Genomic DNA, 25807 nt, shown 5'->3' with positions numbered 1-25807 from the left:
TAATAGAGAAATGGTAGAGATATTGAAGCTTGTTCATAAAATGTTACAAACATAGGGAGACCTTCAGTGTGTTCATACAGCTGTTCTTCGTTCATAAAGTGGTTATGTCTGTTCTTAAAGTGGTTATGTCTGTTCATGAAGTGGTTATGATCCTCTGATGTCCTTCCATTGATTGACTGTTTTATCTGTTAATAAAGCAGTTGCGTTTGTTCATAGAGCTGATATGTCTGTTCAAATCACTAATGTCTTTTCATAGCTATTATGTATGTTCATAGAGTTGTTATAACCTTTCACAGCCCCCTGGCTCCTCACCTGAGCTCATGAGGAGGACCGCCTGCAGCAGGGCCACCTCCGAGTCGTCCAGGTTAAACTGCGCCAGACTCTTGCCCAAATCAAAGATGGCGTCCGACACCACGCCCAGCCCGCCATTCTTCAGCTGCTCCCTCTTCACCGCCATCTCGCCGCTCAGGGTAAGCGTCTCGCTCTCTGGGTCGTAGCGCACAGCGGCACGAAGCGACATGATCTCCATACAGCAGCCTTTCAATAGGATGATCTGGTCCTCACAAGGCAGCTGGAGGGAGGAGAGGAGAGGGAGACTGTTAGAGTGTACACGTCATAAACACAATCAGGTCATCCCATGGCAGTGAGGGGCCTGAGAGGAAACCTATAGTCAGCTGAAGTAGAAAGCACTTAAGGTCAACACACACACACACACACACACACACACACACACACACACACACACACACACACACACACACACACACACACACACACACACACACACACACACACACACACACACACACACACACACACACACACACACACACACACACACACACACACACACACACCAGGTCTCACAAGGTAACTATAGGGCATATGTACATTATACACAGCCTGGGAACAAACAGAGAGATCATGTTACTAAATATCCAGTAATTCTAGCAGCTACCATAACCACAACAGTTAGCAACATTATTCCTCTGCTGGCCAGTGAGACAGTTATTTATAAATGATAGTCCAGCTACAGACTACATAACTGGTGAATCACAACCTTTCGGGACTGTCTGTCAGGGACTGTGGATGAAGGTGAGTACTGTGTGTGTGTGTATGTGTATGTGTATGTGAAACAGCAGCATTATGTCCTCATTATAGAGCAGTATGAGTCATATAGAGGCGGCAGTGGTGAATATACAATATAACAAGTGTAATAACGCACGCACGTAGGAATGAACAGACAGACACACCATAACAAACAGTTCTGCTGAAGGAGGAGAAAGAGGAGGAGGTAATCACAGTCAAGTGTGTGTTGATGAGCCCCATTAGAGACTCACATGGCCAAATGAGGACACAGGACAGAGACCGATACACACAGGAACTTACACAAAAACACACAGGCACACACTACACAAAGCGCTTTAAACCCACCTCTGAGAACATGGTAAGTTTTTTGGCAAAGTCGACGACGCGTGTGATGGCGGGGGTGATGATCTTGGTGAACTCGCTGAAGGCCTCCAGGTCTACCTTGTCTCCGTCTGGGGTGGGAGCCCCGGGGGACTGACCTATGTCCTCAGGCTGGGGACACAAAGATGGCGTCTAATGAATTGTCCCGCTGGGCAAACGCAGATCAATCAACCTTCTGGTTTGATATTTCGGTTGTCACCAGATCTGGGTTCAAATTTATGCTCATTTAAGTATTTTGTATTTATATACTTATTTTCATTGCATTTAAGTATTTTCAAATAATGTGGCAGAAATAAACTACTTCTATTTGAAGTATTTGAAACTATTTTTAAATGATTTCCTATAAATAGCCTACTAATTGAAACAATTTGTAAATAGTTGTTTCCAAATACATTATTTCAAAAACCCCTAGGACCTAACAGACCTGGGTTCAAATGCATGGAGTATTTAAAAATGTGTACTTGAAAATAAATGTGTGTGTATTTGAGTACTTTCCAAGAGTATTTCCAAATACATTCCAATATTCCACTACCTTTATTTTCAAATATATAGTACCAGTCAAAAGTTTGGACACACCTACTCATTCAAGGGTTTTTCTTTATTTTTTATATTTTCTACATTGTAGAATAATAGTGAATACATCAAAACTATGAAAACAACACATATGGAATCATGTAGTAACCCAATATTATTTTAACAAATTAAAAAATATTTTATATTTGAGAATCTTCAAAGTAGCCACCCCTTGCCTCGGTGACAGCTTTGAACACTCTTGGCATTCTCTCAACCAGATTCATGAAGTAGTCACCTGGAATGCATTCTAATTAACAGGTGTTCCTTGTTAAAAGTTAATTTGTGGAATTTCTTTCCTCAATGCGTTTGAGACAATCAGTTGTGTTGTGACAAGGTCGGGGTGGTATACAGAAAATAGCCCTATTTGGTAAAAGACCAAGTCCATATTATAGCAAGGACAACTCAAATATGCAAAGAGAAACGACAGTCCATCACTACTTTAAGACATGAAGGTCAGTAAATGCGGAAAATTTCAAGAACTTTGTCGATAAAACCATCCAGCGTTATGATGAAACTGGCTCTCATGAGGATCGCCACAGGAAAGGAAGACCCAGAGTTACCTCTGCTGCAGAGGATAAGTTAATTAGAGTTAGCAGCCTCAGAAATTGCAGCCCAAATAAATGCTTTACAGAGTTCAAGTAATAGACACATCTCAACATCAACTGTTCAGAGGAGACTGTGTGAATCAGGCCTTCATGGTCGAATTGCTGCAAAGAAACCACTACTAAAGGACACACATAATAAGAAGAGACTTGCTAGGGCCAAGAAACACGAGCAATGGACATTAGACCAATGGAAATCTGTCCTTTGGTCTGATGAGCCCAAATGTGAGATTTTTGGTTCCAACCGCCGTGAGACGCAGAGTAGGTGAACGGATGATCTCCGCACGTGTGGTTTCACAGTGCAGCCTGTTTGTGTGTGTGCGCGTGTGCGAGTTGATGTACTGAGTGAGTGAGTGAAACGATGTACTGAGTGAGTGAGTGAGTGAAACGATGTACTGAGTGAGTGAGTGAAACGATGTACTGAGTGAGTGAGTGAAACGATGTACTGAGTGAGTGAGTGAAACGATGTACTGAGTGAGTGAGGTGATGTACTGAGTGAGTGAGGTGATGTACTGAGTAATTGAGTGCGTGAGATTGTACCAGCGCTCCTTCTGTTATGCTTGGTTTCGAGGCTGTTGTTATCAACACCTCAGATATGCACTGATCAATCCATTCTGAGCAGATCCACGTCAACTTTACTTTGAACAATAAAACCATTTTAACATAGCCTCTGCGTGCTATGTCTTCTTGGCCTGGTTGCCAGGCAACAACTGTTTGGACCTAAGCGCCAAGGCAACCATCGTTAAGGAGACACGTGTGTATGGGGGAAGTACTTTCCTCTCAGAGGGGGCTACGTAGAATTGGTTGCTTAGGCAACAGGGCAGATTCAGTAAGTTCTTTTCTGAATGGCATTCCTACTGTTAGTACGAAGCAATGTCTCCCCACAGGAGGTGGCATTCCTATGTATGTCACAAGCAGTCCTCAACCAATCATTGCAGATGACATAAAACAACTATCTGACATAAAACAATAAGTAAGGAGATGTGACTTGTGCAATTCAGCCAGTGAGTCAAACCTCCATTCACGAATTGGTGAATGGACCATTATTTTATGAAGATTTTTAATTTACTGAGTAAACCGAGTACACCCACAAATCTACCTGTTTTTGATTAGCTTAACTTAGTCTCGCTTAGCCCTAGCCTATCCTATTTTAGCCTATAGCCTAGCCAACTTTAGATTAGCATAGCATTAGCCTAGCATCTCACCAGGAACTTGCGTTTCTGTTTCCAGTGGGAGCCCTGCGCGTTGGTGTGGTGGTGGGCCTCTGTCACATGGCGGATCAGCTCCCACTCCGAGCTGTCGGGCTCCGGACGTGTCTGTAGAGTCTTCACGATCTCGTCCTTCTTCCTCTTCTCCCGGTTCTCCTCAATCAGACGACGCTTGGCTACCCGCTTAGAGTCATCCAGCACCACTAAGGACACAGAGTTGTTTTGTGAACCTACTGTATTTCAGTGCTAAATGTAGAAGTAATGGAAATGTAAAGCAGTGAGAAGGTAGGTGTGATATATTGTGAAATATATGGTTGACACTTATGGTCCCACACTCATTGAGTGTGACACTCACGGTCCATGGCCATGCCAACTGCGATGCACTTCCTGAAGCGACACAGTTGGCACTGGTTCCTTGTGATCTTGTCGATGATGCAGCAGCCATCGTACTTACAGGAGTAAGCCGGGTGAAGGTTCTTCTGGATTGTGCGCCTGAAGAAACCCTGTGGACATTGCTTGCATCAACTTAGTTATTTCAAAGTACGTTATCAACATAATGACGTTATATCAACCACTTTGGTAGTTTGTTATCTTAGGGGCTAAGTTTAGAAAAATACAATTGGTTCTGCAATGTTGAAAATCCTATAACAAGGTGTGGATACCAAAGTTTATTTTTCAATTTCAACTTATTTATCGAAGAAATAGGGAATTCTTTAAGAAAAGTGCAAGGGTAACAATATACGGTATTTGGATGCAACTGTATATATTTTTTAAATGTCACTAATATAATATGTCAATAATTTTTGAATAATTGTCGATAAGTTAAATAAAATTATTAATTTACACAGTTTGTGAATTAACACTTCCTCCTTTAATGCATATACAAAGTAAAATCAGGTTATTCCCTAGTAGTCACCGTGGAATGCTTAGGTCATATAAAATGTAACCAAACCAGTCCTTGAAGTCCTACAGGCAAGTCATGGGCCATGTCTCTCACCTTGCAGCCCTCGCAGGTGATGCAGCGGTAATGGTAGCCAGTGGCCTTGTCTCCACATACCACACACGGCTCATCCTTCTCCAAGTAGCTGGGGATGTATCCTGGGACAGAGAGGCTCAGTGCTGAGGGAGAGATTGAGAGGAGGAGGAGAGATGAAGTGGAGGAGAAAGAAAGAGGAGGAAAGAGGGAGAAGAGGAGGAAAGAGGGAGAAAGAGGAAGAAGAGGGAGTACAGGAGGAGGAAGAGGAGGAGAAGAGAGGCAGCAAAGGAGGAGGAAAAACAAAGTGGAGGAGAAAGGAAGAAGAGGGAGTACATGAGGAAGAGGAGAGGGAGGGAGCGGAGGAGGAGGAGAGGAAGAAGAGGAGAAGAGAGAAGTGTTAGCACGGGAGCAACAAAAGCACATGTACAGGAGAAGTGTGTATGTGTGTTTGATTAGGTCTGTCTGTGTCTTGTGTGGGCGGGCGCGCGCGCGCACGCACGCACGCACGCACGCACACACACACACATACACATACACATACATACATACATACATACATATACCCACACACCCTGACCTAATAGCACTCCAGGGGAAATCCTAAAGTCACTCACCACCTAAAGTATTCAGAGTAGAGAAACACATTTACCGTGTGGCGGTGCCAAGACTACACAGCTGAAACATATTTATTCCTGACAATTCTAACTTGGAATCCCTTCTTTTCGAACAATCTACTTAAAATAAATGGTTTCTCTCTCCAACTCATCTCCTGAAACGCGTGCCCGCATCTGAGTCTAAAATACTGAAAGCAATTCTTTGGCAGATTCTACACATACTGTAATACACCATATGGTTTAAGTAGAGAAAATAAATATTTTTAAAATGATTTCACTGACCAGCTAGGAATTCTGTCGTGTGTTTAAAACTCACCCCTCATAAAAATACTTTATAGAAGGGTATCCAAAGCATGTGGCTGAGTGGCTAGAGAGTAAGTGCTTAGCATAGCTAAATGATAATTTTTTTTGTAAATGAGCATCGAAAATAACATTCCAAAATACAAGCCACCACCCACCAACCAATCACCAACCGCCCTGTAACCAAAAATCCCCAAAACACGATCAAAACACGATCAAAACAAGACAACTACAAAGCATGGCAGCCATACAAATCTCTTCACAAGCTGATTACCATTTCATTGACCATTTCTACCTCCCATCCCCCAAACAACATATTCTTCTGAAAATCCCCCAATGTCATTCAGTTACTAGGTTCACAGTAAGAGAGAGAGAGAGAGAGGGAGACATTAGAAACAGAGGAATAGTGGCCAATGGCTTGTACATGAACTTACCAGACATGCTCTTCAATGAACATGTGCTGTTCTTTCTCTTCCTTTTTGGTCCATTGGGCCACCTGGGTGGGGGGTTAACTTTTTAATTCAAACATACAACCAGCACCTTAAAAAATAACATTCCAAAATACAAGCCACCACCCACCAACCAATCACCAACCGCCCTGTAACCAAAAATCCCCAAAACACGATCAAAACAAGACAACTACAAAGCATGGCAGCCATACAAATCTCTTCACAAGCTGATTACCATTTCATTGACCATTTCTACCTCCCATCCCCCAAACAACATATTCTTCTGAAAATCCCCCAATGTCATTCAGTTACTAGGTTCACAGTAAGAGAGAGAGAGAGGGAGACATTAGAAACAGAGGGGGGAGCTAGAAAGAGAAATATGTGCAATTGAATCACAAAATTCATCAGACAAAGGTAGTTTCTGCTTAGAAAATGGAGGTTTCCTAGCACACACCACACACATTACCATCAGTTGATACCCAATGTTACAACACATCTATTTGGGTATTTCTGTTTTATTTTTGTCTTCCGGGTTGGAGCGAGTGGTCGCATTTCACAATTCGCGCCGCTGGTAGTATTACTTTTCATTACATTTCATTATAGTACAACGGTTTGATTTGTCTGATCTTAGCAATTCTTTTTAGCTAGCTACATAGCCGTCTTTGTATCAAAGATAATTGTGTAGTTTATCGTAATTATCGTAATTCGTCGTCCTAACGTAGTCAACACTGCTAGTCAACACTGCTATCTGGCCAGCAGCTAGCCAGCTAGCCAACGTCCACCGTCTACCGAATAGCAGCACTGTAGAAACTATTACATTCAACGGAGCGACTTGATTAGTGTAGTGTTAGCTAGCTACATAGTTGTCTTTGCTGTCTTCGTAATTTACCGAGGTTAGCTAGCCAGCTATTTGTCGTCCCTCTTAACGTAGGAAACACTGCTAGCTAGCCAGCAGCTAGCCAGCAGCTAGCCAGCTAGCCAACGTCTACCGAATAGCAGCACTGTAGAAACTATTACATTCAACGGAACGACTTGATTAGCGTAGTGTTAGCTAGCTACATAGTTGTCTTTGCTGTCTTCGTATCCGAGATAATTGTGTGGTTTAGAGTGTGTAGTTTAGAGTAATTATCGTAATTTACCGAAGTTAGCTAGCCAGCTATTTGTCGTCCCTCTTAACGTAGGAAACACTGCTAGCTAGCCAGCAGCTAGCCAGCTAGCCAACGTCTACCGTCTACCGAATAGCAGCACTGTAGAGACTATTACATTTACATTACATTACAACGGAACGACTTGGTTAGTGTAGTGTTAGCTAGCTACATAGTTGTCTTTGCTGTCAAGATAATTGTGTAGTTTTTGAGTAATTGTCTAGGTTACCTAGCCAGTTACCGAGGCTACCTAGCCAGCTACACTTTCAAACTAAGTCAACAACGCAGCCACTGCTAGCTAGCCTACTTAAGCAGCACTGTATCATTTTAGTCAATAAGATTTCTTGCAACGTAAGTTTAACTTTCTGAACATTCGAGACGTGTAGTCCACTTGTCATTCCAATCTCCTTTGCATTAGCGTAGCCTCTTCTGTAGCCTGTCAACTATGTGTCTGTCTATCCCTCTTCTCTCCTCTCTGCACAGACCACACAAACGCTTCACACCGCGTGGCCGCTGCCTGGTGGTCCCAGCACGCACGACCCACGTGGAGTTCAAGGTCTCCGGCAGCCTCTGGAACTGCCGATCTGCGGCCAACAAGGCAGAGTTCATCTCAGCCTATGCTTCCCTCCAGTCCCTCGACTTCTTGGCACTGACGGAAACATGGATTACCACAGATAACACTGCTACTCCTACCGCTCTCTCCTCGTCTGCCCACGTGTTCTCGCACACCCCGAGAGCTTCTGGTCAGCGGGGTGGTGGCACTGGGATCCTCATCTCCCCCAAGTGGACATTCTCTCTTTCTCCCCTGACCCATCTGTCTATCGCCTCCTTTGAATTCCATGCTGTCACAGTTACCAGCCCTTTCAAGCTTAACATCCTTATCATTTATCGCCCCCCAGGTTCCCTTGGAGAGTTCATCAATGAGCTTGACGCCTTGATAAGCTCCTTTCCTGAGGATGGCTCACCTCTCACAGTTCTGGGTGACTTTAACCTCCCCACGTCTACCTTTGACTCATTCCTCTCTGCCTCCTTCTTTCCACTCCTCTCCTCTTTTGACCTCGCCCTCTCACCTTCCCCCCCTACTCACAAGGCAGGCAATACGCTTGACCTCATCTTTACTAGATGCTGTTCTTCCACTAATCTCATTGCAACTCCCCTCCAAGTCTCTGACCACTACCTTGTATCCTTTTCCCTCTCGCTCTCATCTAACACTTCCCACACTGCCCCTACTCGGATGGTATCGCGCCGTCCCAACCTTCGCTCTCTCTCCCCCGCTACTCTCTCCTCTTCCATCCTATCATCTCTTCCCTCTGCTCAAACCTTCTCCAACCTATCTCCTGATTCTGCCTCCTCAACCCTCCTCTCCTCCCTTTCTGCATCCTTTGACTCTCTATGTCCCCTATCCTCCAGGCCGGCTCGGTCCTCCCCTCCTGCTCCGTGGCTCGACGACTCATTGCGAGCTCACAGAACAGGGCTCCGGGCAGCCGAGCGGAAATGGAGGAAAACTCGCCTCCCTGCGGACCTGGCATCCTTTCACTCCCTCCTCTCTACATTCTCCTCTTCTGTCTCTGCTGCTAAAGCCACTTTCTACCACTCTAAATTCCAAGCATCTGCCTCTAACCCTAGGAAGCTCTTTGCCACCTTCTCCTCCCTCCTGAATCCTCCCCCCCCCCTCCTCCCTCTCTGCGGATGACTTCGTCAACCATTTTGAAAAGAAGGTCGACGACATCCGATCCTCGTTTGCTAAGTCAAACGACACCGCTGGTTCTGCTCACACTGCCCTACCCTGTGCTTTGACCTCTTTCTCCCCTCTCTCTCCAGATGAAATCTCGCGTCTTGTGACGGCCGGCCGCCCAACAACCTGCCCGCTTGACCCTATCCCCTCCTCTCTTCTCCAGACCATTTCCGGAGACCTTCTCCCCTACCTCACCTCGCTCATCAACTCATCCTTGACCGCTGGCTACGTCCCTTCCGCCTTCAAGAGAGCGAGAGTTGCACCCCTTCTGAAAAAACCTACACTCGATCCCTCTGATGTCAACAACTACAGACCAGTATCCCTTCTTCCTTTTCTCTCCAAAACTCTTGAACGTGCCGTCCTTGGCCAGCTCTCCTGCTATCTCTCTCAGAATGACCTTCTTGATCCAAATCAGTCAGGTTTCAAGACTAGTCATTCAACTGAGACTGCTCTTCTCTGTGTCACGGAGGCGCTCCGCACTGCTAAAGCTAACTCTCTCTCCTCTGCTCTCATCCTTCTAGACCTATCGGCTGCCTTTGATACTGTGAACCATCAGATCCTCCTATCCACCCTCTCCGAGTTGGGCATCTCCGGCGCGGCCCACGCTTGGATTGCGTCCTACCTGACAGGTCGCTCCTACCAGGTGGCGTGGCGAGAATCTGTCTCCGCACCACGTGCTCTCACCACTGGTGTCCCCCAGGGCTCTGTTCTAGGCCCTCTCCTATTCTCGCTATACACCAAGTCACTTGGCTCTGTCATATCCTCACATGGTCTCTCCTATCATTGCTATGCAGACGACACACAATTAATCTTCTCCTTTCCCCCTTCTGATAACCAGGTGGCGAATCGCATCTCTGCATGTCTGGCAGACATATCAGTGTGGATGACGGATCACCACCTCAAGCTGAACCTCGGCAAGACGGAGCTGCTCTTCCTCCCGGGGAAGGACTGCCCGTTCCATGATCTTGCCATCACGGTTGACAACTCCATTGTGTCCTCCTCCCAGAGCGCTAAGAACCTTGGCGTGATCCTGGACAACACCCTGTCGTTCTCAACCAACATCAAGGCGGTGACCCGTTCCTGTAGGTTCATGCTCTACAACATTCGCAGAGTACGACCCTGCCTCACGCAGGAAGCGGCGCAGGTCCTAATCCAGGCACTTGTCATCTCCCGTCTGGATTACTGCAACTCGCTGTTGGCTGGGCTCCCTGCCTGTGCGATTAAACCCCTACAACTCATCCAGAACGCCGCAGCCCGTCTGGTGTTCAACCTTCCCAAGTTCTCTCACGTCACCCCGCTCCTCCGCTCTCTCCACTGGCTTCCAGTTGAAGCTCGCATCCGCTACAAGACCATGGTGCTTGCCTACGGAGCTGTGAGGGGAACGGCACCTCCGTACCTTCAGGCTCTGATCAGGCCCTACACCCAAACAAGGGCACTGCGTTCATCCACCTCTGGCCTGCTCGCCTCCCTACCTCTGAGGAAGTACAGCTCCCGCTCAGCCCAGTCAAAACTGTTCGCTGCTCTGGCACCCCAATGGTGGAACGAACTCCCCCACGACGCCAGGTCAGCGGAATCAATCACCACCTTCCGGAGACACCTGAAACCCCACCTCTTTAAGGAATACCTAGGATAGGATAAAGTAATCCTTCTAACCCCCCCCCCCCCCCTTAGAGTTAGATGCACTATTGTAAAGTGTTTGTTCCACTGGACATCATAAGGTGAATGCACCAACTTGTAAGTCGCTCTGGATAAGAGCGTCTGCTAAATGACTTAAATGTAAATGTAAATGTAAACTAACTTGCAAATCCAACTTGTAAGCTAACATTAGCTATCTAACGGCGACAGGTAGGGGCGGCAGGTAACTTAGTGGTTAGAGTGTTGGACTAGTAACCGGAAGTTTGCAAGATCAAATCCCCGTAAAAATCGGTCATTCTGCCCCTGAACAAGGCACTGTTCATAGGCCGTTATTGAAAATAATAATTTGTTCTTAACTGACTTGCCTAGTTAAATAAAAGTTTAAAAAATAAATCTAGCCAACATTAGCTAGAGTAGCTAGCTAGCCTACCCCACTAGTATTATCAAATGATAATGTTACATAACCAGCAGTATCTGGACAATACACTTGTATGAGTTACGACCTAACTAAGTTGTAATGAGGTAGCTAGCACTAGCTACGCTAACATTAGCTAAAACGTTATCTAGCCTGCCACACTAGGTAAATGTAAATGTATTTTAACATCAAAGTCATTGACGTGTGCTGCTGCTCCCTTTAGGAGGAACTGTTTTCTTTCGCCTGGTCAAGCAGGCTGACCAGTGCACTCACGCTTCCTTTCACTTCACTTGTCAGATCAGGCTAGTTTCATAAGGACAGAGCTCTTTCTCTGTCCTGGACAGATCCCTGTGTCTTTCTCTATCCATATCCTCTCTGACATGGTCAATATAATACACAGTCACTCCCTAACAACACCATTAGTTTTTGGCTCTTTCATTCACTCAGCCTCAAGGGTTCTGTGGTTATGTGGAGAGAGACGTGCCAGGACATTCACTTAACCATGCTCGTGCACACACACACATGTACAGGCGTCACAAGGAGACTAATTCCCTTGACACCATCATTCATCCATGTATGACAGTTTTACAGATCAACCTCCGTCAAGTATCCCTAAATTGTGCTTCATCTAAATGACTGGTCTATCTTTATATAACATCACGTTACAGTTTAAGTGAGAGTTATGATTGGCTTAGCACATTGCCTTCAATGTGAGTTCAGTGATTTTCCATCGTCTCTCCTCCTCTATACCCCTCTCCGTCCTCTCTACCTGTCCCTTCTCTACCCATTTCTCCATTCAATCTCTCCCGGTTCCCTCTCTCCCCTTCTCCATCAGAGATATGTTATTCCCAAAATGGTTTATCCTCCTCTTCAAATGTGAAACTTGGCATTGGCTGTCATATGCTCACACGCACACACACCTGTTGATGCAGTAGGGTTGCAGAATATGCATGGCTGCAGTCTGTATATCCCCCTGAGAGATCTGAATAGTATATCCTTCCAGAGCGATCCTCTCGGTACAGTATCTGGGATGCTGTGATGTTGGCTGGGTGCTTCAGCTCTCACTACTCTCTCTCTCACACTCCCTCCCACTTGCTTTCCCTTTCCTTTTCTGGAAGGGAGTAGTTGCTTTGCTTTCACTCTCCCAACCTCTCTCCCTCTTTCCATCTCTCTCTCTATCCATCCCTCTCTCGCTCATGCTTTCATCTGTTGACCCCTTCCCCCTGATGACAGCCAATTAGTTATAACTAGGGATGCACCTATATGAAACGTTTGGCCGATACCCATAACCGATATTTAAAATTTTAGCGGCCTTTTAAGCATTCTAGTACAATGAAATAGTTTAAAACACAAACAAAAAAGTTATTTTGCTGGCATTTACGTATGTCCCCATTACCAGTAAAACATAATCAAAACCTATTTCTTTCACTTACTTGCTGTGCTGTTTCATTGTTCAGTCTCAACCAGGATTTCATCATACATGTCAAGCAGTGAAGTTTCAGCTCTGTGCGCACTGTCACTGTGTCCGTTTCCATCTTGTCCAGCTGTCTAACATTTCACGTAAACCCTGTTTGTCTGCATCAAAGTAGCGGTCCTTGTACCTAGCATCGAGCATGGGGGCGACACAGTAGAGGCTCAGAGAGATGCCACCGAATCGCTAGTTCACAACCTCTAGTAGAGTACTTTTATAAGTAAACTCGACGGTCTGTGTTGGAATTTTTGTTGAGCAGTCGTTTCAATGCCATGACAGGGTATCACGTCTGCTGCAGACGCAGTTGAGCTTATTTCTCGAGTCAGTTGTTTGAATAGAGCTAGGAGTGTTCATGTTTTCAAGTTTCAAACATGTTCTCAAATGCCATTGAAATGTCAGCAGCGGTATGATAACCAGCACATTCTTGAGCATGCAATACGGCTTTCCTCAGTAGGAAATTCTCATCGATCCACTGTGCTGTCAGACTCAATGCTCATGGGGCTGACATCGCTAGTCCAAATATCAGTCGTGAAGCTAATAGCAGTGACGCCCATAGCAAGTAGCTCATGGATGTGAGTTTCAACAATACTGTGTAACTCCGGTAGGGGAACATCTGAAAAATAGCGCACTTGGTAGTGTGTACCGGTGCTCTACCAGTCAGCGAAAGCCAACATCACAAACGACAGAGAACGGTTGATTGTCAAGGGCAATGAATTCCATTATCTTGGTGTTAATGGATTTCGCCTTTGAGTTGTCTCGCTGAAATTTTCTTACTCTTTCAAATGACTGCTCGACTTGTTAACTGCTTGATCCACACAGCAGACATTGTGGGCTAGGTTAGGAATGCTTTGTTGCGCGTGTAGCGCTATATTTTACGTGGCGTCATTACGTCATCTACCTACGTTATATAGCTATGCACGTCAGCTTTGACATCGGTTTTGCACATCGGCGTTAAACTAGACACCGGGCCGATGCCGATGTTGGCATTTTAGCTAATATCGGCCGATTCCGATATGCTTACCGATATATCATGCATCCCTAGTGATAACTATCACCTTGTGACAGAGCTTTAGAAGAAACCTCTGCCTCTCTCTGTTCCATCCTTCCCTTCTCAAAATCCCTCAGTCCTCCCCCTCAGAATTACTTGATCTTTAATCCCAAATCACAGAGGCTTTGCTTATGTAATCATGGAGATTGTAGAATACAATAGGACCCACAGCTACCATGTTGTGACATTTTTATGTAACACCTGGTAAGCATTCCAATGATTGTCTTTGAATGGTGTTACAAAGGAAAATAAAATAGGTAAATGTGTTTGATTGATCAATAATATAAATATGTGTTTTATCAATTGCTCTTAGTGCTCAGTCTTTTGAAATTCACTGCCAGTGTTGAATTTAGAGAAAGCACAAACTGAAACACAAGCAGTTTTTTATATATACACTGAACAGAAATATAAACGTAATGTGTGACAATTTAAGATTTTACTGAATTACAGTTCATATAAGGTAATCAGTCAATTGAAATAAACCAGTCAGTATCTGGTGTGACCATCATTTGCCTCATGCAGCACAACACGTCTCCTTTGCATAGAGCTAGTTGACTAGTTGACGTTGGAGGCGGCTTATGGTAGAGAAATTAACATAAAATTATCTGGCAGCAGCTCTGGTAGACATTCATACAGTTAGCATGCTAATTGCATGATCCCTCAAAACTTGTGGCATTGTGTTGTATGACAAAACTGCACATTTTATTGGCCTTTTTTTGTCCCCAGCACAAGGTGCACCTCTGTAATGATCATGCTGTTTAATCAGCTTCTTGATATGCCACACCTGTCAGGTGGATGGATTCTTTTGTCAAAAGAAAAATTCTCACCAACAGGGATCTAAACAAATTTGGGCACAACATTTGAGGGAAATAAGCTTTTTGTTGCGTAGATTTTGGGAATCTTTAATTCAGCTCATGAAACCTGGGACCAACACTTTACAGGTTGCATTTATATTTTTGTTCAGTGTGTATATACAGTACCAGTCAAAAGTTTGGACACACCTACTAATTCAAGTTTTTTTTCTACATACATTTTCTACATTGTAGAATAATAGTGAAGACTTCAAAACTATGAAATAACACATATGGAATCATGTAGTAACCCAAAAAAGTGTTAAACAAATCAAAATATGTTATATTTTAGATTCCTCAAAGTAGACACCCTTTGCCTTGACAGCTTTGCAAAGTGAAAACATGTTTTTAGAAATGTTTGCAAATGTAATGAAAAAGAAATACATAAATATCTAATTTACATAAGTATTCACACCAGAGTCAATACTTTGTAAAAGCACATTTGGCAGCGATTACAGCTGTGAGTCTTTCTGGGTAAGTCTAAGAGTTTTCTACGCCTGGATTGTGCAACATTTGCCGATTATTATTTTCAAAAGTCTTCAAGCTCTGTCAAATTGGTTGTTGATCATTGCTAGACAACCATTTTCAGGTCTTGCCATAGATTTTCAAGTAGATTTAAGTCAAAACTGTAACTCGGTCACTCAGGAACATTCACTGTCTTCTTGGCAATCAACTCCAGTGTAGATTTGGCCTTGTGTTTTAGGTTGGTGTCCTGCTGAAAAGTCAATTCATCTCCTAGTGTCTGGTGGAAAGCACACTGAACCAGCTTTTTCTCTAGGATCTTGCCTGTAGGATTTTGCTTTAGCTTCATTCACTTTCTTTTTTTATCCTGAAAACATCTCAGGTCCTTAAAGATTACAAGCATACCCATAACAAGATGCAGCTAACACTACGCTTGGAAAAGTTATTTCCTTTGCCACATTTTTTGCAGCACTACTTTAGTGCCTTGTTGCAAACAGGATGCATGTTTTGGAATATTTTAATTTTGTACAGGCTTCCTTGTTTTCACTGTCAATTAGGTTAGTATTGTTGAGTAACTACAATGTTGTTGATCCATCTTCAGTTTTCTCCTATCACAGACATTAAACTATGTAACTGTTTTAAATTCACCATTGGCCTCACGGTGAAATCCCTGAGTTGTTTCCTTCCTCACCAGCAACTGAGTTAGAAAGGATGCCTGTATCTTTGTTGTGACTGGTTGTAGTGATACACAATGCAAAGTGTAATTAATATTACCATGCTCAAGGAAATATTCAACTTCTGCTTTTACTTATTTATTTTTGTATCTACCAATAGGTATTTGTGGTTGAATCTGCTTGAAATTCACTGCTCGACAGAGACCTTACAGATATTTTATGTGTGGGTTACAGAGATGAAGTAGTCATGCAAAAATCATGTTAAACACTATTACTGCACACAGAGTGAGTTTATGCAACTTATTATGTGATTTGTTAAGCACATTAACACCTTTACTCCTGTACTTATTTAGGCTTGCCATAACAAAGGGGTTGAACACTTGACATTTCAGCTTTTGATATTTTATTAATTTGTAAACATTTTGAAAAACGTAAGTCCACTTTTCCATCATGGGGTATTTTTTTTTATTCAGGCTGTAGTATAACAAAATGTGGAAAAAGTACAGGGGTGTGAATACTTTTAGGCACTGTATATACAGTACACACTATACAGTGTATTCGTAAAGTATTCAGACACCTTGACTTTTTCAACATTTTGTTACATTACAGCCTTAAATTGTTTTTATTCCATCAATCTACACACAATACCCACAATGACAGAGCAAAAACTGTTTTTTAGAAATGATGCAGATTTATTAAGAATAAAAAACTGAAATATCATATTTACATAAGTATTCAGACCCTTTACGCCGTACTTTGTTGAAGCAATGATCATGATCATAATGATCATCATCATCAGCATGGTCCAAGATGGCGTAGCAGTGTAGACGTGTTTGTTTAGTCCTCTCATGTACGTTTGTATTTTTCGTATTTCTTGTATATATATAAAAAAAAAAAATCTATCTCTTTTCGATTTTTAATTCGTTTATACCTTCCGGTAACCTACCTCACCCAATGTGATACGGAATCGCTATTATTTTTTAACTTTGGAACACATTCAAGAACCCCCAGTAGCTAACCAGCTAATCAGCTACAAGCTATTTAGCCATTTTTAGCCGCTGCTAGCAGCTTTTACCTTCTGCACAGACACCAGCCCTGTTATTAGCCTGGATATTACTCACCAATTTACCAGCATCGGACTGTCTCTCGACAACAACGCCGGATTCCTGCCGTAATCCCTGAGCCACTACTTCTGATCCTCACAGCTAGCGCCACTGCCACGAAGCTAGCACCAGTTAGCAAACACAATTCTACAATCACAACCTCTCTTTCGCCATCCGGCTTGGATTCTCTGTCGACACGACCACGTCTGGTCTGCAGACAAATACCCCATCCGCTGTGCCCTCAACCGGCCTCCGTCTGAGCAGACCCCCTCCGTCTGAGCAGACCACCCCCCGGGCTACTAACTTTAATCGCCGCGTGCTAGCTTAGTCGCGGCCTCCCTGCTCCATCTACGGCTGCCCACCTGGACACTATGATCACTTGGCTACATAGCTGATGCCTGCCGGACTGTCCATTAATTCACGGTACTCCATTCTGTTTATTTGTGTTTTATCTGTCGGCTCTGTGTTTTAACTCAGGCTCTGTGTGTAGTTAATCCGACCCTCTCTGCCTAGTCGTCGCCATTTTTACCTGCTGTTGCTGTGTTAGCTGACTAGCTGCTGTTATCTCACCTGTTGTTTTAGCTAGCTCTCCCAATCAAGACCTGCAATCACTTTATGCCTTACTGTATGTCTCTCTCAAATATCAATATGCCTTGTATACTGTTGTTCAGGCTAGTTATCATTGTTTTGGTTTGCAATGGACCCCGTAGTTCCACTCTCCGTACCTCTGATATCTCCTTTGTCCCACCTCCCACACATGCGGTGACCTCACCCATTGAGACCAGCATGTCCAGAGATACAACCTCTCTTATCATCACCCAGTGCCTGGGCTTGCCTCCGCAGTACCCGTGCCCCACCATACCCCTGTCTGCACATTATGCCCAGAATCTATTCTACCACGGCCATAAATCTGCTCCTTTTATTCCTTGTCCCCAACGCTCTAGGCGACCAGTTTTGATAGCCTTTAGCCGCACCCTCATCCTACTACTCCTCTGTTCCTCGGGTGATGTGGAGGTAAACCCAGGCCCTGCATGTCCCCAGGCAGCCTCATTTGTTGACGTCTGTGATCGAAAAAGCCTTGGCCTCATGCATGTCAACATCAGAAGCCTCCTCCCTAAGTTTGTCTTACTCACCGCTTTAGCACACTCTGCCAACCCTGATGTCCTTGCCGTGTCTGAATCCTGGCTTAGGAAGGCCACCAAAAATTCTGAGATTTCCATACCCAACTATAACACTTTCCGTCAAGATAGAACTGCCAAAGGGGGAGGAGTTGCAATCTACTGCAGAGATAGCCTGCAAAGTTCTGTCATACTTTCCAGGTCTATGCCCAAACAGTTCGAACTTCTAATTTTAAAAATTAATCTCTCCAGAAATAAGTCTCTCACTGTTGCCGCCTGCTACCGACCCCCCTCAGCTCCCAGCTGTGCCCTGGACACCATCTGTGAATTGATCGCTCCCCATCTAGCTTCAGAGTTTGTTCTGTTAGGTGACCTAAACTGGGATATGCTTAACACCCCGGCAGTCCTACAATCTAAGCTAGATGCCCTCAATCTCACACAAATCATCAAGGAACCCACCAGGTACAACCCTAAATCCGTAAACATGGGCACCCTAATAGACATTATCCTGACCAACTTGCCCTCCAAATACACCTGCTGTCTTCAATCAAGATCTCAGCGATCACTGCCTCATTGCCTGTATCCGCTATGGGTCCGCGGTCAAACGACCACCCCTCATCACTGTCAAACGCTCCCTAAAACACTTCTGCGAGCAGGCCTTTCTAATCAACCTGGCCCGGGTACCCTGGAAGGATATTGACCTCATCCCGTCAGTTGAGGATGCCTGGTCATTCTTTAAAAGTTACTTCCTCACCATATTAGACAAGCATGCTCCGTTCAAAAAATGCAGAACTAAGAACAGATATAGCCCTTGGTTCACTCCAGACCTGACTGCCCTCGACCAGCACAAAAACATCCTGTGGCGAACTGCAATAGCATCGAAGAGCCCCCGCGATATGCAACTGTTCAGGGAAGTCAGGAACCAATACACGCAGTCAGTCAGGAAAGCATAGGCCAGCTTTTTCAAGCAGAAATTTGCATCCTGTAGCTCTAACTCCAAAAAGTTCTGGGATACTGTAAAGTCCATGGAGAACAAGAGCACCTCCTCCCAGCTGCCCACTGCACTGAGGCTAGGTAACACGGTCACCACCGATAAATCCGTGATAATCGAAAACTTCAACAAGCATTTCTCAATGGCTGGCCATGCCTTCCTCCTGGCGACTCCAACCTTGGCCAACAGCCCCGCCCCCCCCCGCTGCTACTCGCCCAAGCCTCCCCAGCTTCTCCTTTACCAAAATCCAGATAGCAGATGTTCTGAAAGAGCTGGAAAACCTGGACCCATACAAATCAGCTGGGCTTGAAAATCTGGACCCCCTATTTCTGAAACTGTCCGCCGCCATTGTCGCACCCCCTATTACCAGCCTGTTCAACCTCTCCTTCGTATCATCTGAGATCCCCAAGGATTGGAAAGCTGCCGCGGTCATCCCCCTCTTCAAAGGGGGAGACACCCTGGACCCAAACTGTTACAGACCTATATCCATCCTGCCCTGCCTATCTAAGGTCTTCGAAAGCCAAGTCAACAAACAGATCACTGACCATCTCGAATCCCACCGTACCTTCTCCGCTGTGCAATCCGGTTTCCGAGCCGGTCACGGGTGCACCTCAGCCACGCTCAAGGTACTAAACGATATCATAACCGGCATCGATAAAAGACAGTACTGTGCAGCCGTCTTCATCGACCTGGCCAAGGCTTTCGACTCTGTCAATCACCATATTCTTATCGGCAGACTCAGTAGCCTCGGTTTTTCTAATGACTGCCTTGCCTGGTTCACCAACTACTTTGCAGAGTTCAGTGTGTCAAATCGGAGGGCATGTTGTCCGGTCCTCTGGCAGTCTCTATGGGGGTACCACAGGGTTCAATTCTCGGGCCGACTCTTTTCTCTGTATATATCAATGATGTTGCTCTTGCTGCGGGCGATTCCCTGATTCACCTCTACGCAGACGACACCATTCTGTATACTTCTGGCCCTTCCTTGGACACTGTGCTATCTAACCTCCAAACGAGCTTCAATGCCATACAACACTCCTTCCGTGGCCTCCAACTGCTCTTAAACGCTAGTAAAACCAAATGCATGCTTTTCAACCGTTCGCTGCCTGCACCCGCACGCCCGACTAGCATCACCACCCTGGACGGTTCCGACCTAGAATATGTGGACATCTATAAGTACCTAGGTGTCTGGCTAGACTGCAAACTCTCCTTCCAGACTCATATCAAACATCTCCAATCCAAAATCAAATCTAGAGTCGGCTTTCTATTTCGCAACAAAGCCTCCTTCACTCACGCCGCCAAACTTACCCTAGTAAAACTGACTATCCTACCGATCCTCGACTTCGGCGATGTCATCTACAAAATAGCCTCCAATAATCTACTCAGCAAACTGGATGCAGTTTATCACAGTGCCATCCGTTTTGTTACTAAAGCACCTTATACGAGCCACCACTGCGACCTGTATGCCCTAGTCGGCTGGCCCTCGCTACATGTTCGTCGTCAGACCCACTGGCTCCAGGTCATCTACAAGGCTATGCTAGGTAAAGTGCCGCCTTATCTCAGTTCACTGGTCACGATGGCTACACCCACCCGTAGCACGCGCTCCAGCAGGTGTATCTCACTGATCATCCCTAAAGCCAAAACCTCATTTGGACGCCTTTCCTTCCAGTTCTCTGCTGCCTGCGACTGGAACGAATTGCAAAAATCTCTGAAGTTGGAGACTTTTATCTCCCTCAACAACTTTAAACATCTGCTATCCGAGCAGCTAACCGATCGCTGCAGCTGTACATAGTCCATCGGTATATAGCCCACCCAATTTACCTACCTCACCCCCCATACTGCTTTTATTTATTTACTTTTCTGCTCTTTTGCACACCAGTATCTCTACTTGCACATGATCATCTGATGATTTATCACTCCAGTTTTAATCTGCTAAATTGTAATTATTCGATTTATTGCCTACCTCATGCCTTTTGCACACATTGTATATAGATTCTCTTTTTTTCTACCATGTTATTGACTTGTTTATTGTTTACTCCATGTGTAGTTGTCTGTTCACACTGCTATGCTTTATCTTGGCCAGGTCGCAGTTGCAAATTAGAACTTGTTATCAACTAGCCTACCTGGTTAAATAAAGGTGAAATAAAAAATATATATATATTTTTTAAAAAGCACCTTTGGCAGAGATTAAAACCTTTGTGTATTCTTGGGTATGACGCTACAAGCTTGTCACACCTGTATTTAGGGAGTTTCTCCCATTCTTGTCTGCAGATCCTCTCAAGCTCTTTCCGGTTGGATATGGAGTGTTGCAGCACAGCTATTTTCAAATCTCTCCAGAGATGAGAGATTGGGTCTGGGCTCTGGCTAGGCAACTCAAGGACATTGACTTGTCCCGAAGCCACTCCTGTGTTGTTTTGGCTGTGTGCTTAGGGTAGTTGTCCTTTTGGAAGGTGAACCTTCGCCCCGGTCTGAGGTCCTGAGCACTCTGGAGCAGGTTTTCATCAAGGATATCTCTGTACTTTGCGCCGTTCATCTTTCCCTTGATCCTGACTAGTCTCCCAGTCCCTGCTGTTGAAAAACATCCCCATAGCATGATGCTGCCACCACCATACTTCACCGTTGGGTGAATCTGAATACTTTCCGAATGGACTGTACATACAAAAGTATGTGGACACCCCTTCAAATTAGTGGATTTGGCTATTTCAGCCACACCCGTTGCTCCATAGACAAACATTGGTAGTAGAATGGCTTTACTGAAGAGCTCAGTGAATTTCAACTTGGCAGTCATAGGATGCCTGCTTTCCAACAAGTCAGTTCATCAAATGTCTGCCCTGTTAGTGCCGTTATTGTGAAGTGGAAACGACTAGGAGCAACAACGGCTCAACCGCGAAGTGGTTGGCCACACAAGCTTACAGAGTGCTGAAGCACATAAAAATCGTCTGTCCTTGGTTATAAAAATCACTACAGAGGCCCAAACTGCCTCTGGAAGCAACGTCAGCACAATAACTGTTTGTCAGGAGCTTCATGAAATGTGTTTCCGAGCAGCCGCTCACAAGCCTAAGATCACCATGACATGACAAGCTTCCGTTGGAGTGGTGTAAAGCTCGCCACGATTGGAAACACGTTCTCTGGAGTGATGAATCACGCTTCACCATCTGGACGAATCTGGGTTTGGCCAGGAGAACGCTACTTGCCAAAATGCATAGTGCCAACTGTAAAGTTTGGTGGAGGAGGAATAATGGTCTGGGGCGGTTTTCCATGGTTCGGGCTAGGTTCCTTAGTTCCAGTGAAGGGAAATCTTCACACTACAGCATACAATGACATTCTAGACGATTCTGTGCTTCCAACTTTGTGGCAACAGTTTGGGGAAGGCCATTTCTTGTTTCAGCATGACAATGCCCCCGTGCACAAAGCGAGGTCCATACAGAAATGGTTTGTCGAGATCGGTGTGGAAAAACTTGATTGGCCTGCACAGAGCCCTGACCTCAACCCCATGGAATACCTTTGGGATGAAATGGAACGCCGACTGCGAACCAGGCCTAATCGCCCAACATCAGTGCCCGACCTCACTAATGCTCTTGTGGCTGAATGGAAGCAACTCTCTGCAGCAATGTTGCAACATCTAGTGGAAAGCCTTCCCAGAAGAGTGGAGGCTGTTATAGCAGCAGATGGGGGACCAATTCCATATTAATGCCCATGATTTTGAAATAAGATGTTCAGAGAGCAGGTGTCCACATACACAACATGACCAAAAGTATATACAGTGGGGAGAACAAGTATTTGATACACTGCCGATTTTGCAGGTTTTCCTACTTACAAAGCATGTAGAGGTCTGTCATTTTTATCATAGGTACACTTCAACTGTGAGAGATGGAATCTAAAACAAAAATCCAGAAAATCACATTGTATGATTTTTAAGTAATTAATTTGCATTTTATTGCATGACATAAATATTTGATACATCAGAAAAGCAGAACTTAATATTTGGTACAGAAACCTTTGTTTGCAATTACAAAGATCATACGTTTCCTGTAGTTCTTGACCAGGTTTGCACACACTGCAGCAGGGATTTTGGCCCACTCCTCCATACAGACCTTCTCCAGATCCTTCAAGTTTCGGGGCTGTCGCTGGGCAGTACGGACTTTCAGCTCCCTTCAAAGATTTTCTATTGGGTTCAGGTCTGGAGACTGGCTAGGCCACTCCAGGACCTTGAGATGCTTCTTACAGAGCCACTCCTTAGTTGCCCTGGCTGTGTGTTTTGGGTTGTTGTCATGCTGGAAGACCCAGCCACGACCCATCTTCAATGCTCTTACTGAAGGAAGGAGGTTGTTGGCCAAGATCTCGCGATACATGGCCCCATCCATCCTCCCCTCAATACGGTGCAGTCGTCCTGTCCCATTTGCAGAAAAGCATCCCCAAAGAATGATGTTTCCACCTCCATGCTTCACGGTTGGGATGGTGTTCTTGGGGTTGTACTCATCCTTCTTCTTCCTCCAAACACGGCGAGTGGTGTTTAGACCAAAAAGCTCTATTTTTGTCTCCTCAGACCACATGACCTTCTCCCATTCCTCCTCTGGATCATCCAGATGGTCATTGGCAAACTTCAGACAGGCCTGGACATGCGCTGGCTTGAGCAGGGGGACCTTGCGTGCGCTGCAGGATTTTAATCCATGACGGCATAGTGTGTTACTAATGGTTTTCTTTGAGACTGTGGTCCCAGCTCTCTTCAGGTCATTGACCAGGTCCTGCCGTGTAGTTCTGGGCTGATCCCTCACCTTGATCATTGATGCCCCACGAGGTGAGATCTTGCATGGAGCCCCAGACCGAGGGTGATTGACCGTCATCTTGAACTTCTTCCATTTTCTAATAATTGCGCCAACAGTTGTTGCCTTCTCACCAAGCTGCTTGCCTATTGTCCTGTAGCCCATTCCAGCCTTGTGCAGGTCTACAATTTTATCCCTGATGTCCTTACACAGCTCTCTGGTCTTGGCCATTGTGGAGAGGTTGGAGTCTGTTTGATTGAGTGTGTGGACAGGTGTCTTTTATACAGGTAACGAGTTCAAACAGGTGCAGTTAATACAGGTAATGAGTGGAGAACAGGAGGGCTTCTTAAAGAAAAACTAACAGGTCTGTGAGAGCCGGAATTCTTACTGGTTGGTAGATGATCAAATACTTATGTCATGCAATAAAATGCAAATGAATTACTTAAAAATCATACAATGTGATTTTCTGGATTTTTGTTTTAGATTCCGTCTCACAGTTGAAGTGTACCTATGATAATAATTACAGACCTCTACATGCTTTGTAAGTAGAAAAACCTGCAAAATCGGCAGTGTGTCAAATACTTGTTCTCCCCACTGTATAAACCACACCAGGGAACAGGATATCATGTTAAAGGCATTACAGTTGCTAAGATACCTTTGTATGCAGTGTATCTAGTCAAGGCTAAATAAGGCCTTTTGACAACTTCCGGTGAAATTGGAGGGCGCGCAATTCAAATAAATAATCACAACAATTATGGATATTAAACATTTAGGTACCTACAAGTATCTTATATCGGTTAAAAGCTTAAATTCTTGTTAATCTAACTGCATTGTCTGATTTACAATAGGCATTACAGCGAAAGCATGCCATGCGATGTTTGAGGACGGCACCCCACATCAAAATATTTTTCAACCAGCACAGGCTTCATAAAATCACAAATAGTGATTAAATATTCTCTTACTTTTTGAAAATCTTCCTCTGATTTGCAATCCAAAAGGTTACCAGGTTGCAAACCTGCAATCCGAAGGTTACAACATGCATGGTCGTTTTGTTAAATAAAATCCGTCTTTATATCCCAAAAAGTCAGTTTAGTTGGCGCCATCGATTTGAGTAATCCACTTGTTCAACATGCAGAGAAAGGAATCCAAAGAGCTACCGCTAAACTTTGTTAAAACAAGTCAAAATACGTTTCCATTTAATCCTCAGGTACCCTAAAATGTAATTAAACTATAATATTTAATATGGAAAGAAGTATGTTCAATAGGAAAGCAAAATTAGCAGGTGTGCGTCCTCTTCGTCACGTGCGCACAGACTGATTTCCAACTGACTCCCAGTACTAAAACTCTAAATTCTTCCTAGTTTGGGAGGAAACAAGCCTGAAACCTTGAACAAAGACTGTTGATATCTAGTGGAAGCCATAGGAATTGCAATCTGGGAGCTGGAATTGCATATGCCCCATAGCTTTCCATTGTAAGAGCATGGGATCTCAAAAACAAAGATTCAGGTTGGTTTTTCTTTGGATTTTCTCCTACCATATCAATTGTGTTATAGTCTCATAAATTATTTTAACATTTCTACAAACTTCAAAGTGTTTTCTATCCAATGGTACCAATGATATGCATATCCTGGCTTCTGGGCCTGAGTAACAGGCAGTTTACTTTGGCCACGTCAGTCAGGCGGAAATTCAGAAAAAAGGATCCTAGTCTGAAGAAGTTGATGTTTGACAAGTCTTGACCACCGACTGACTGGCCAAACTGAATTTTCTTTACTGAACCTTTCATTACATTGAGATTGGATTAATGGTCTGCTAGCTGGTTTCATTTCACAGATCCTCTTTGCCTCAGGAGGTCTTATGTATCTGGTCCTGTTCCTGAGCTGCCTATTCACTCAGAAGTCAGGTGTGTGTGTCTGCCTATTAACTTGGCTGGGTTCTTGGACTGCATAGCTTTCAGTAATCAAGGCTGTGATGTCACACACTGGCATCACTGATATGACTAGTAGCCATTGTCACTATCTGGCCGTGATTAGAAGTACTGTGCTTTGTGATAACAAAGTAAACTATGTTAACCACCTAGTAAACTAACATGCGTAAACATTACAATATTCTCTCAGTCACTGACCACCCCATCAGGCCAAACATTCGTCAATAACTACGCACACACGTGTACGCATGCAAGCGCACACACGCGGTGCTAGGATGTCACCC

The 25807-nt window shown here is 44.5% G+C and overlaps 1 protein-coding gene across 3 annotated transcripts in view; it reads right to left on the bottom strand.

Moving 5' to 3' along the window:
* Positions 1-25807, bottom strand: part of LOC139578824 (thyroid hormone receptor alpha-like) — a 73085-nt gene that overhangs the window by 2799 nt on the left and 44479 nt on the right. Inside the window, exons 4-10 of one of the 3 annotated variants that reach the window (XR_011675624.1) lie at positions 6178-6239; positions 4851-4972; positions 4209-4356; positions 3851-4056; positions 1435-1581; positions 313-571; positions 62-185 (exon numbers count right to left, since the gene is read on the bottom strand). Coding sequence is in view for 2 of the 3 variants with exons in the window: in XM_071406880.1 (XP_071262981.1) it covers positions 313-571; positions 1435-1581; positions 3851-4056; positions 4209-4356; positions 4851-4972; positions 6178-6239; positions 12043-12074 (976 nt within the window). In the remaining variant the exon portion in view is untranslated. Of the gene's footprint in view, positions 1-61; positions 186-312; positions 572-1434; positions 1582-3850; positions 4057-4208; positions 4357-4850; positions 4973-6177; positions 6240-12042; positions 12826-25807 lie in introns of those variants that run through there. The other 2 variants (XM_071406880.1, XM_071406879.1) reach the window with 2 other exon arrangements.

Source organism: Salvelinus alpinus, chromosome 6, assembly GCF_045679555.1.
Source record: "Salvelinus alpinus chromosome 6, SLU_Salpinus.1, whole genome shotgun sequence".
NCBI classification, from domain to species: domain Eukaryota; kingdom Metazoa; phylum Chordata; class Actinopteri; order Salmoniformes; family Salmonidae; genus Salvelinus; species Salvelinus alpinus.
Note: the sequence above shows the minus strand (reverse complement) of the source record. Positions and strands in the feature narration are given on the sequence as shown.